Source organism: Rousettus aegyptiacus, unplaced genomic scaffold, assembly GCF_014176215.1.
Source record: "Rousettus aegyptiacus isolate mRouAeg1 unplaced genomic scaffold, mRouAeg1.p scaffold_m13_p_3, whole genome shotgun sequence".
Classification (NCBI taxonomy): domain Eukaryota; kingdom Metazoa; phylum Chordata; class Mammalia; order Chiroptera; family Pteropodidae; genus Rousettus; species Rousettus aegyptiacus.
Window position 1 is genome coordinate 41,484,090 of NW_023416306.1, and position 11,804 is coordinate 41,495,893.

At 39.4% G+C, this 11,804-nt stretch overlaps 1 protein-coding gene across 1 annotated transcript in view; it reads right to left on the reverse strand.

Moving 5' to 3' along the window:
- Positions 1-11,358, reverse strand: part of RORB (RAR related orphan receptor B) — a 173,955-nt gene extending 162,597 nt beyond the window's left edge. Inside the window, exon 1 of the mRNA XM_016146197.2 lies at positions 8,922-11,358. Coding sequence (XP_016001683.1) covers positions 8,922-8,928 — 7 coding nt within the window. The 5' untranslated portion in view covers positions 8,929-11,358. The remainder of the gene's footprint in view (positions 1-8,921) is intronic.
- Positions 11,359-11,804: the final 446 nt, after the last annotated feature.

Consider the following 11,804-nt stretch of genomic DNA (forward strand, 5'->3'; position numbering starts at 1 on the left):
AAGAGCACCATTCCTTAGTCTAATAAATTCTAATTAATAATCGGCATTTAAAAAATTATATCTATTTTTCAAGACTGAAAATGCATGACTCTGTGGTCTTGCTCACTATGTAGCTATTTGAAGACGAGGTTCATGCTAATGCAGAGGGTTATGACCAAGAGTGACAGTTTGGCTGCGTGGATATCTCAAATGGTGACATTTATTTTCGTGAATTCTCTGCAGCCCAGGGCCTGGTTTTCAGCTTTGTGGGCTCAGAAACCTGATCTCACTAGTGTTTCAGAGTGGATTCAGCCTTAGTTGAGGATTCAAGTTAACTAAGCTCACAAGAGCTAACGTACAAGACCGGAACGCCAAATTGTCACTTCAAAATGAAGAGCCTAATTGTGAATTGTAGTGGATATTTTTTCAGCCTGACAGCCATTAGTTGCTTCTCAGGGTCACATTTTTTTTTCTTTTTTCTTTTTTAAATGTCTATGAGTTCAGGAATTTTTCTTCTTTAAATATGCTTAAGAGAGAGAATAGCTCCTAAGTCTGGAAAGACCATTATGTGTGAATTATATAGTTTAATTTTCAGAGTTCAATCTCATATCCAAGTCCTTGAAATGTAAAAGTTTAAAGAATATTACTGTGGTCCGCAGACACTGCCAACATAGCCCACTACTTCAATGAATATTATTCTCCCTGATACTTGGTAATCTAGGATATTCTCTAGAGCAGATATCACTATTTTCAGATAATACCTTAACTGTTAAAGAACATAAAACTCAATATATATCAGCCATTTCCTTATTTCGCAAAAATAAGCATTTCTCTTATAAAAACAAATGTATAAAGATATTGTATTTTCCCATTTTTTTTCCCGGTGATACTTTTAAAATTTTTTACAAGTTACACTTTTCCTCACACCAATATTTGTTTCTTTCAGTACATTTTCTTTTTGTAATTTAAAATTATCCTAGAGTTATTTTTTAAGAATTGTCACTTGAAAATTATTTTACAAATAAAAGTTTTATTTAAAAATAATACTACTGTTTATTCTACAACAGAATATGTTCTTTTTAGAATGGTTCTATGTTAACAAACTAAATTTCACATGGTACCGACTATAAAAAGCAACTAAGGAATACAACAAACAATAATTTAATAAACATTATTTGTGATGGACAAATTAACCAAAAGATGGACTTCTACTCATCTTTAGAGTCTCATCCCAGATATCACTTCCCCTGTGAGAGCTGTCCTGACATTCCGATTGAGTCCCACTGTATTTTGTTCTGCTTTTGCTTTGATCATAGCTTTTATAGCCTCACCAGTTGACAATGCTTTATCAACCTGAGCATCTTTAGGGCCCAGTTCTGTGTCTGGCTTTGAGTAGATGCTCAATAAACCATTAATTAATAAATTATTTCTATTTGGATATATATACATATATATGATATATATATCACATATATATCTGTAAAAGATCAAATCTTTGAGTCTGTTCTTTTAAAATTAAAACAGGAAATAGAAACATTTGTGAAGCTAATCTTGTTTTTATTTTCAAGAGTATTATCTTCATTTAATCTCCTAGAAATGAGTTGATCAATGAGTTTGACAAAATTTTCAGAATGGGAAAATCAAATTTGGCTACAAATAGGAAGCAGAGAAATTTATATGAAAATATTTTTATAAATTAGTAAGAAAACTAAAGTAAAATAATATTTTGCATTTTTTTTCAGCCAGTAGTACTCATTTATTTCATGCCAAGTAATGCTTATAAATGTCAAGGCCATTTAAAAAAGCTTTTGATGTTTCTTTTTTAAGGATAATTTTGTGCCCCAATTCAGAGAGTACTTTTGTAATTACAATATTGTATGTCTGCTATTGTCACATGATAACAACATAATCCTAATGAAATTCATGTTAAAAGAAAGGATGCTTAATTGGACATATATAGAAAAATTTTTAAATGTGATTTAAAATTGGCATCGCAATATTCATTAAGAAAAAACTTTACTATGAGATAAAATCTATGTAACAGTTTCCTTTAAGCATCCTAAATCTTTCATATGAACCACGGTGCCAGGATGTTGGATCATATGAGTACAAAGTAATAAGTAGGCTAGTAACAAAAAAAAAAAAAATTTAGTAAACAATCAGATTGATTTGCTCTTTCTTTGCTTATGCCTGTGATTTCTGCAAATTAGAGAAACATAACCCATGACCACATGATATAATAACTAAACACATACGAAATGACATCAACGAACATCTTGTCTAGTAATTTTTGTAAAAGTAATTTACAAAGTCAGAATATCCAGCCAGTTAAAATATTCACTATGTGGAGGTAAACACATTTAAGTCAAAGCAAATTACTTTCGTTCTTTTATAAGAACATGTTTTGAACAAGATTTTAGCCTCGGGTTTTGGCAAAAGGTGACACGTTCATTTGACCTTTGGAAAGATATGCTTAAGTTAAGAGTATCTCAATTTAATTTTCAAACAAAATTTATCATATATTATACCTTTATAATTATTATAAGTTATATTCTATTTGCAACATTTATAAAATAGCCACTAGCCAAGAAAAATGTGTGCAATCTTAAGTCTAAAATATTATATCTTCTGTGTCATTTTAAAATGTTTTAAATGTTTACTATGCAAAGTATTAAACAAGGTAGGTAAAATGTATGTTGAATAGCATTTTTAACACTTCAGATAAGCATTAATAAAACTGTGCTTATTAAGGAGATAACACATTTAGGACTTGAAATACTGATGTCCTCATAGGTATATTTTAAAAGTGAACAGAGCAAACAAAAATTCTAAGTGGTTTGAAATGCAATATAATTTTGCGACACTCGGATTACAATATTTCCTTTCTTCCCCCCAATGTCATTAGTTAACCACATGGTTATTATATTTAGCTTGATTCACTATAAATGCCGTTATAACACCTGTGGTTTCCCTCATTAAGAAGTGAATGGATGGGGTCAGGGGTTGAAAGGGCAGCATATGCGCTATGAAAGAACTAGTTAACATAGCCTATTATATTGGTGCACTGGTAAATCTCATTTCTATTCATCAGATGATTAGTTCAATCAATATTTATTCCTCTATGCTCCCTTTGTCTTTTGCTACAAAGGAGACATCCTTCAAATTCATGGCATAAGCCTTGTTATCTATAAATTTGTTGCTTAATTTGAGAGGGAATATTTTATTTATTTGGCAGACGTGAATTCTTTGATTCCTTTTCCCTCTAATTATCATTAGGAAGTATAATGGAGTTTTGTGTAGATCATTTATAAATAGATGCTATTAACAGTTTCTTTTTTATTCGACTCCAGTACAACATGTATTCATTTCTTCTTTTTGAATGCTCTGGAAAGTTTCTTGTTTCTCTAAGGATGTTTGAATTTGAAAGTCTGGATTGTGAAAGCAAAGATAAGAATGATTTTCTCTCTCAAATATTCATTCTTCTTGTCTGAGTGGGTGGTTATAGGCACATACATATACATATTGTGTATCAATGTGTATCAACAGACGCCTCCAAAGATTGCTATTATCTGCTAGAGATTCTGTTAAGTCAGAGATCTATTCAAAGTAAGATTAAATATTTGCAAGAAGCTGTAATTGGAAGATGATTACAATATTACAGGAATAATACTTTATGTGTAGAAAGCTCATTTTATGAAAGGTCATCATTCATTACATTACAAAAGACTTAGTCATCTACTTAATTTCTATCTTTTAGATAAGAGTAGATGGAATAGTAAAACTATATCTATAATTAAAAAAAAACCCTGTATTAATTATTATGAACGCTGTCCATTCATAATACTTACTTTTCTGTATATTTTAACATCACAATAAAATGATTTGTTAATACCAATTACATTAGGTTAATGACAATATAATTTAAAGCCTTTGTGTTTCTTTATCTTTATGAGATAAAGACAGAGGTGATTTAGACTTAAGAAATTCTCTTCATAATACTGGAATGATAAAAGATATGTATTTTAAGTCACCCCAATCACTAATAACTTTTGCACCAATAGTATACATGCTTATAACCTTTGACTTGTTTCAATCTGTCTAGAATTTGATGGTCTTAACTTTGGCATTCATTCTCCTACTTCCTTATATAATTATCTGTAAGTCTTGGATTTCACCAGTGTACAGTGGCACTGATATTATTGTTCACAATTTTAAACTTTATTTAATTTACTGATTTCTAGAACATCAGCAGACCCATATATGCAGACCTTTAAAATTTAATAACTTACTAGAATAACTTTTAACTTTGTATTAATTGAATGCTATAATATATACTTTAAGTTAAAGGTATAATATTCGTTATACTGAAAAAAATCGAGTTAATGTGTTGTGAGTCACACTTATTTTTAGGACTATTGTAGTAAAAGTATAGAAACTACATAGGCCACATGACATTCCTAAAAGTGGATACAAGTTTATAAAATGTGAACTAATAGCTGAAAAAAAGTTTTACTTATATTTTCTCTAGATAAACTTCCTTTATTGAATCATTTTGAAATCTGATGACAAATTTGTAAATGCTACTTTTAGAAAAATAGTAGCTATTATTACATAGTTCTAGTGTTATTTTCATGAAGACTGACACTGAAACTTTATATTTTTTGGTGCTGTAAAAGCTGTTTCAGGTCTCATGACCCTGAGACACTTAAATTTAAAATACAATGTATGCAAGTACACCCTAAATAATTGCTTTTAAGGCAATTAATACTTTAGTATTTAACAAATTGTTACCAAAATAAATAAATGTTAACAGTCTTTATAGATTAAGAGTATAAAATAGTATTATTCATGCTAAAGTAAAACTACGCAAACCACTTTAATAATGATGCAAGCAACCATTTTCTAAGGATTATCTAATGAGCGAAATCTATACTGATGCTGATGGAAGATCTAAGATTTCTAAGTTTTAAATGAATGAGTTTTAATGTTTATCTTTCATGTTTATGAGGCCGGCTGCTCAAAATTTTTTGTTTTATATTTCCATCCTGGTTTCTCAATTTCTGATTTTCTGAAATAACAGGAACCTAAAAAGCCTTAGTGGTTTAATATGTATCAAGCACTTCTGCAACAAGTACACAGCAATATGTAACAATATGTACTTGCTACAAATTGACCCAGGATATTGGGGGAAGAGGGAGAAGAGCATTCCAAGATGTAACCAACCTAAGAAAATATTTTGGTTTTGTGACTATACAGTTTTTCAACAATACTTGAGAAATAGCTTTAGGATTTTTCTTTAAAGTGTTTGAATGTTTACTTTTGGGGGGGGATAACGACAGCTTTGTGATGATTACTAAACAAACAATTATTAATGGACTACTGACGGAGATGTCCTTCCAGCAATGTTTAATGTTTTTTCTTTTCTTTTCTTTTCTTTTCTTTTCTTTTCTTTTCTTTTCTTTTCTTTTCTTTTCTTTTCTTTTCTTTTCTTTTCTTTTCTTTCTTTTTTAATTGTGGGAGGCCGAATGTTTGTTAGAAATATTTAAGTGGAATTTGTGCAGGAAATTAAGATCGAGAACTTGTTTAGGAGATTTAAAGGCCTGGCCAGACTTCCGAGGGCTTACCATACCTCTGAAAGCAAGCAGCCTTTTTTCTAAAGTTAGCAATCGATACAAATTAACTACCTGAAAATAATAGACGAAAACTGGGCTTTAGAAAAGCCAAGTCCCATCTTTGTTTACAGCAAGTAAAACCACATTTCTAATTCGCGGTGCCACAATCACCTATTGATTGCGAGGACACCTTTGCCGGTTTTTGGAAGCAGGGTTTTCTGCAGAGGCAGGGCTGAAAATCCGACCGTATCTGTGCCCTTGAGTAATAAACAGCTGACAGGACTCTCAGGAAGGAATCTTGAAACCCACACCTCGGCTCACTCGTTTCTCACCTACGGACGGACCCAATTACAAGTCCTTCCTTCTGCCTTCAGAAGTTATTCCCCTCAATAATGCAATCTCCGAAAAAGCGTTTCTAGAACTGACGCAGTACCTTTAGCAGACAAAGGGTGAAATGCTTTGCGAGGCACCAAATACAACCACCTCCGCCCCAGGCCAGCCCAGAGTAAACCACCGCGCTGGCCGGCCGAGACTCAGTTTCTCTATGGAGCAGGACAATGACCTCAAAGATTAACCCCTTTCTTACCCCGGAGCTTCCCTCTGGATAGTCTCTTAACTATCCTAGACCTGGAGGGGGTAAGGTAGAGGTAAGGGGTGAGTTTATTGGATTGGTCCCAAGAGTAACCACTCATTCCTGGATCAAGTTTTCGACGCCCCGACTTAAGATAGTCGCAAACTGCAAAGCGTAGAGCCCAAGCCAAGGTACTGACTAGGGATGGGGACCGTCTGGGGATAGGGACTATGTGTCAGTGTGTGTGTGTGTGGGGGGGGGTATGGGAAATGGAGTGGGCACACTGTAAAGCTGAACTCAAAAACCGCCCTCCTCCTTCCAGTACAGGCTGCTTAGCATCCCAAGCACAAGAGAAAGCAGATTCGTTTCCGCTCTCACTTCTGAAGTTTATACTCAAGGGCAACCCCTGACTCTCACAAGATGTCTGAGTAGTCTGGCTCTTTTCTCAACCCATCCTTAAAGAACAAGCCCTGATGTCGCAGGAGGTCAAGGAGTGCGGAAATGCCAAGCGATGGCAGAGGAGAGACAGGGGTCAAGAAAGGAGAGACCAAGAGAGCGAGAGAAGGACCTTGCCACTCTTTAAGCTTGCTTTTTCTCCACCGCGTCCCACCACCTCCTTAAATTAGAATTTGTAAGGGGTCCTGGGCAACCTGGAGAGAGTAGCGCCCTCTAGAACGCAGGTATGGGCTCAGACTGGTTTCTCGAGGTGAGTTTGAGGTGAGCGCCTGTATTTAAATCTTTTAAAATGTTTGGGTCCCCAAAGCGAGCAATGTGGCAAACCCAAACTTTTGTTGGCAAACTGCTCCTTCAGGAGCAGCGCGATCAAGCTACATCCACTCTTGCCCCCGAACTCTTTTTATTTTTACAATTTAAGGAGAGAGTAAGCGGCTTTTATGTCCCAGGTCCAAAGACCGAGCTGAGGTGGTGCGTGGTTTCAAACCTTTAGAACGTTAAGAACTCAGCCATCGGAGTGTTGGAAGGGGAGAAGTAATGAGGGACGAACTAGCAGCCCCAGACCCCAGCAGAAGAAATCTAAAAAAGAGTGGATGGCTGCGAGATGGGACAGAAACACACACACACACACACACACACACACACACACACACACACACACACACACTAGTATCCTGAAACAATTCGGACAGTGGAACATGTGACCAAACCCCCAAATGGGACACTAAACTGGAACCAGGTCGCACTCACGGGGCGGGGGGCACGGGGGCACTCCCAGTGCGCTGGGTCAGTCAAGACCATCCCACCAAGACGTACCTGTTCTTTATCTTCAGCTACCTCCCTCCCAACCACCTCTCTGTACAGCCTCTTGGTTCCTCCTCCTTTCCTTTTCTGCCACATCCCAGCGCCCAGCCCACTAACCCAGTCTCTGCCCTAAGCATTCAGGCTTGGGGTTCACCGCAGCGGAGCGGGAGGAGCAGGCACACTGCACCCTCGGGGCTCTCCTAGAGAGGTACTGGGGGTTTGGGTGGCAGGCGAACACAGCCGGGGGGAAAGCGATGAGTGTTTAGAGCTCAGCTCTCCCAAGATCTTCCCGCCTGCCAATCCACCTGTGGCGGGGGCATTGATATCGGAGGGTCTGGAGCTGGCGGTTTCCAACTTTCTGTTGCCTGGACTCCGAGAATCGTGCGAAGGGTAGAGGAGACTCCCCTTCCTCCACAAAGACGGCAGAGTGGCCAAGAATTAAAACTGAGGGTGGAGTGGGGGTGGGAGCGGGCGCCCAGAAGCTCGCACAGACCCCTACCGCACACGGGCACCCGGCCCGCTCTCCGAGAAAAGAGTGAAGTTGTGGCCAAGAGGAAAGTGGGGTAGAGCGGGTCCTGGAACAACGCGCAGGAAACCTGAAGGTCCCAGCACCGCGGAGGGAGAGACGAACAAAGTGGCTCCCTAAAGCCGGCCAGGCCAGCCACTCGAGAAGCCCAAAGTGCAGCAGGAGCAGGTGTCTCGCCCCTGTTTCTCAAGCGCAGCCTCGCAGCAGCCTGCTCGCCCAGGGTTCCTGCGGCCACCGTCACCACCTGAGGCCCTGACCCAAGGGAATCATACAGCACCACCTACTGCAGAGACCCTTTGAAAAAAGAGCCTTCCCTACTGCAAGCAGCGCAGATTCTCTTATCCTCTGGAACTTTCTCCGCACAACTTTTTCGGGGTGGCGCTTGTCCCTCGTCTGTGCGGGGTCGGGCACTCGGACTTAGTCAGGGTGCAGCGCTAGAGCGAGAGACCCGCACAGGGCGTCCTGCCCGCCACACCTCCCCTCTGGCTACCATCCCCACGAAGGGACGCATTAACCAGCCAGAGTGCTCGTGGGCTTTGAAACCTGGCCAGCGTGTGTGCCCTCGCGCTCCCGCGCCTCCATCCGCAGGTGCGCCCCGCGCGCCGAACCCCAGCTGGCAACCACAGTGCTCTGGGGCACCCCTCTCCGGCTTCTCCCTCTATCCCGCGCCCGCTTTCGCACGCGAGAGTGGCACGCAAAAATGGTTCAGTGTAAGTCGACTGGTAAGAAGCAACTAGCGTCGCCCCTCTCTCCAAAAGCGCCCTCCCGCGTCCCTCCAGAACTCCCGAGAGGCATCAACACCTCCCCACAACTTTCTACACCCAGACCATTTGTAGCCGACCTGCCAACACGAAGTCGGGAACTGCGCCCCGCCAACCTCTTTCCCCTTCGGCTGGTGCGCTCCCCTCCCCCATTCTCCCCGTCTGGCTGGAGTTCACCGGACCCGAGGAGCCTCGGTGCCCGCGGGCTCGCTTACCTCGCATGGTGTGGCCGCTCTCCCGCTCCGCGTAGTCATGAAGCTGCTCCCAGCCGGAATCCCGGAGAGTCCAAAAATCCCGCTCAGCACGAGTGAAGAAGGTGGTCGGCGAAGAGCTGCTCCGCTGAAAAAACCATCCCTTTAGGCGGACGCCGTGGCCGGAGGGTGACGTTTGCCGCCGCTGCTATGCTAACAGTTTTGACGACGGTGATGGTGACTGTTTTTATGGTTGTTTGGTTTGTTTGTTTGTTTTCCGGAAGGGTGAAAAAAAAATGTGCTGTCTGGCTGGTGCCTGGGTTTTGTTTTGCTTTTGTTTTTCTTTTTTCTTTCTCTCCAATGTGCTTGCTTTTTTAAAATGCCACCGCCTCCGGCTCAGAAGATTTCTTTTGTGATCACTTGGACTGAGGAGGAGGAAGGGCAGCAGCAGGAGGAGGAGTTGGTGGTGGTTTTGTTAGTTACAAAGAAGAGAGAGAAGGAGCAAGGAAAAAAAGAGGAAACAGAAAAGAAAGGCTGTGTGGATGGCAGAGCATGTGCGCTTTCACATGACATCTGTGCCTGTTAGCGGATCCACAATGTGAATTTTCACTGTTCGTTTACAGGGAGGAAGGGAGCGAGAGAAAGAGAGGAGAGAGATGGAGAGAGAAAGCCGAGAAGGGGCTTATACGCGGGGGCGGGTTTGGCCGGGACTGCCAGGCCCCGCCTCCTGTCAGCGCCACCACCAATCAGCGCCCGGCAGCGCTTGGAGGGGCTGGGACCAAGGGACAGGGGACCCGATTGGAGGCAAGGGGAGGGTGTTAGGGACACTGGAACTGAAGGCGGCCGGAGCTGGGACTGGGTATTAGAGACTGTTCTAACTGTGCAGAGGAGAAGGGCCGACAGCGAGAATCGGGCAGATGAGCAGGTGACATTCACTTCCGATTCCAGGGGGAGGGAGAAGACACTAAGGTGTCCTTCGGAGGCGAGAGATGCGGACTCTTCGGGTCTCACGTTGCTTCTCTCTCTGGCAAAGCCTGTGGGCCCCAGATAGTTTTGAATTTATAGCAGCGCTCTGCCGAGTCCCTTTCCCTTGAACTCCTTACGTCTGGCGGGAATTTCCCTGAGCAGGACGCCTCAGTTCTAGTGGCAGAATAATGCAAATTAACTTCCATCACTTTGAGCTCAACTAAAATGCAGTCCCGTGCAAATAGGAGTCCACTTCCTTTAAAACCATCTTTCAGATGCTTCTTGCTTCCAAACAGAAAAACAAAAACGAAATACTGAGGTTTGTTTTTAAACATTATTTTAAAATTTTTAATGCTTTCGTCAAGGAAATTGATTTTTATTATCATTTGGAGACTCTCCTGGCGATGGGCTACACAACTCAAAAATAACAACCCCAATTGGCAGTGTGTCTACCTTAGTGATGCAAGGTAAAGGGCAGAGGCCAGAATATATGATTGTGTGGTGCTGTTTATTTAATAAAAGTGCAGAGCTTTAGGAAAGAGGGACTGTTAATTCTGGTTGCTCGGAGAGGACATTTACTAATTTAGAGGGGATTGGCAATTAAACTTAAGTTATTTATATTCCTTAGGTGAAAATTGTTGTCTGTGACCACTTGTATTTTGATAAAAATCTAATGTGCATATTAAAACTGTTCCTTTGAAAGTTTCCCTCTCTTTGAACAAAATAAACATATCATACTGATGATCGCATCTACTTTCCACAGTAGGAAACTCGTAAATAATTTGGTTAATTGGTCACCCTAAAAGATAGAGAGGTACAAAAAATTTGTCTCATTCACTCAACTCAGTCTTAAGGCATTGAAGTGTCTACTCATGAGTATACCTGTTGGCAGAGCTGGCCTCATCATCCTTTAGGTACCAAAATAATTTGATTTTTACTGGTATGTATCCATATTATGTCATGTAACACAAAATGCAATGTAAAATTGGCATTTAATTAGTTAATTAGATAACTTTACACTGCCACGTAATTTTTTTTCTCTCGATTAAATAAAAAAATGGCTTACTTGCTGAATCTTCACTGGTGTTAAATTGACTTAGCTCTGCTGTATGCCCTTCCATTTGCAAGCCAATGTGTAATTTAAGAAAGTTTTAGTATTAAGAATGAAAGTTGATTGAGTCTTTAATTAAATGAAATGAACAAAAGGAAGTTACTCTTCAGAATAGTTATTTCCTTATAAATACCTTTCCCCTAGATTTGTAATTGACACAGTAGTTAATCTTTTAAGATAATATTTAAGGCTCCCTGGTTTTATCATTTTTAATCAAGTAAAATAGATTCATCATAACTGCATTAAAGCCGCACTAAGTTATGCCTAATTTAGTTGCTTCATTAAAAATTACTGAATATAAAACAGTTAAGAAACAAATTGTGACTGCATCATTTCAATTTTATGTGCTTCAAGCAGAGACATAGGAATATTGAAAATTCCAAAGCCTTCGTAAACATTATAATTATTATTGTTGCTGTCATTATTTTAGATTTCTATTTTTCACTAAAGAAAAATTTCAAAATTCAAAATATTTAACTCTTTAATTCAGTCATACATTTCTAAACATTTATTGAATTCTAAAATTTCTTTTTACTTCTACTATATCTGCAATTCTTTAAAAAAGATAGTCAACATATATGAAAATTACTTTTCTTCCCATCTATACATTTTTGCAAATCTTTTGCTTTGTGAGTTCAACAATATATAATTTTGCTTAGAAGTAAATCACATCTTTCCTAATTCTCCTGAAAACTTTTGAATATAATTGTTAATAAGAAATAAAGACTTAATTATCCTATCATTTTTCAAAAGTGCATATATGTTATATATATGGTACTACAAAGTAATATTTTCTCTTTTAAAGTGAATAAATGTTCATCATTGGTCAT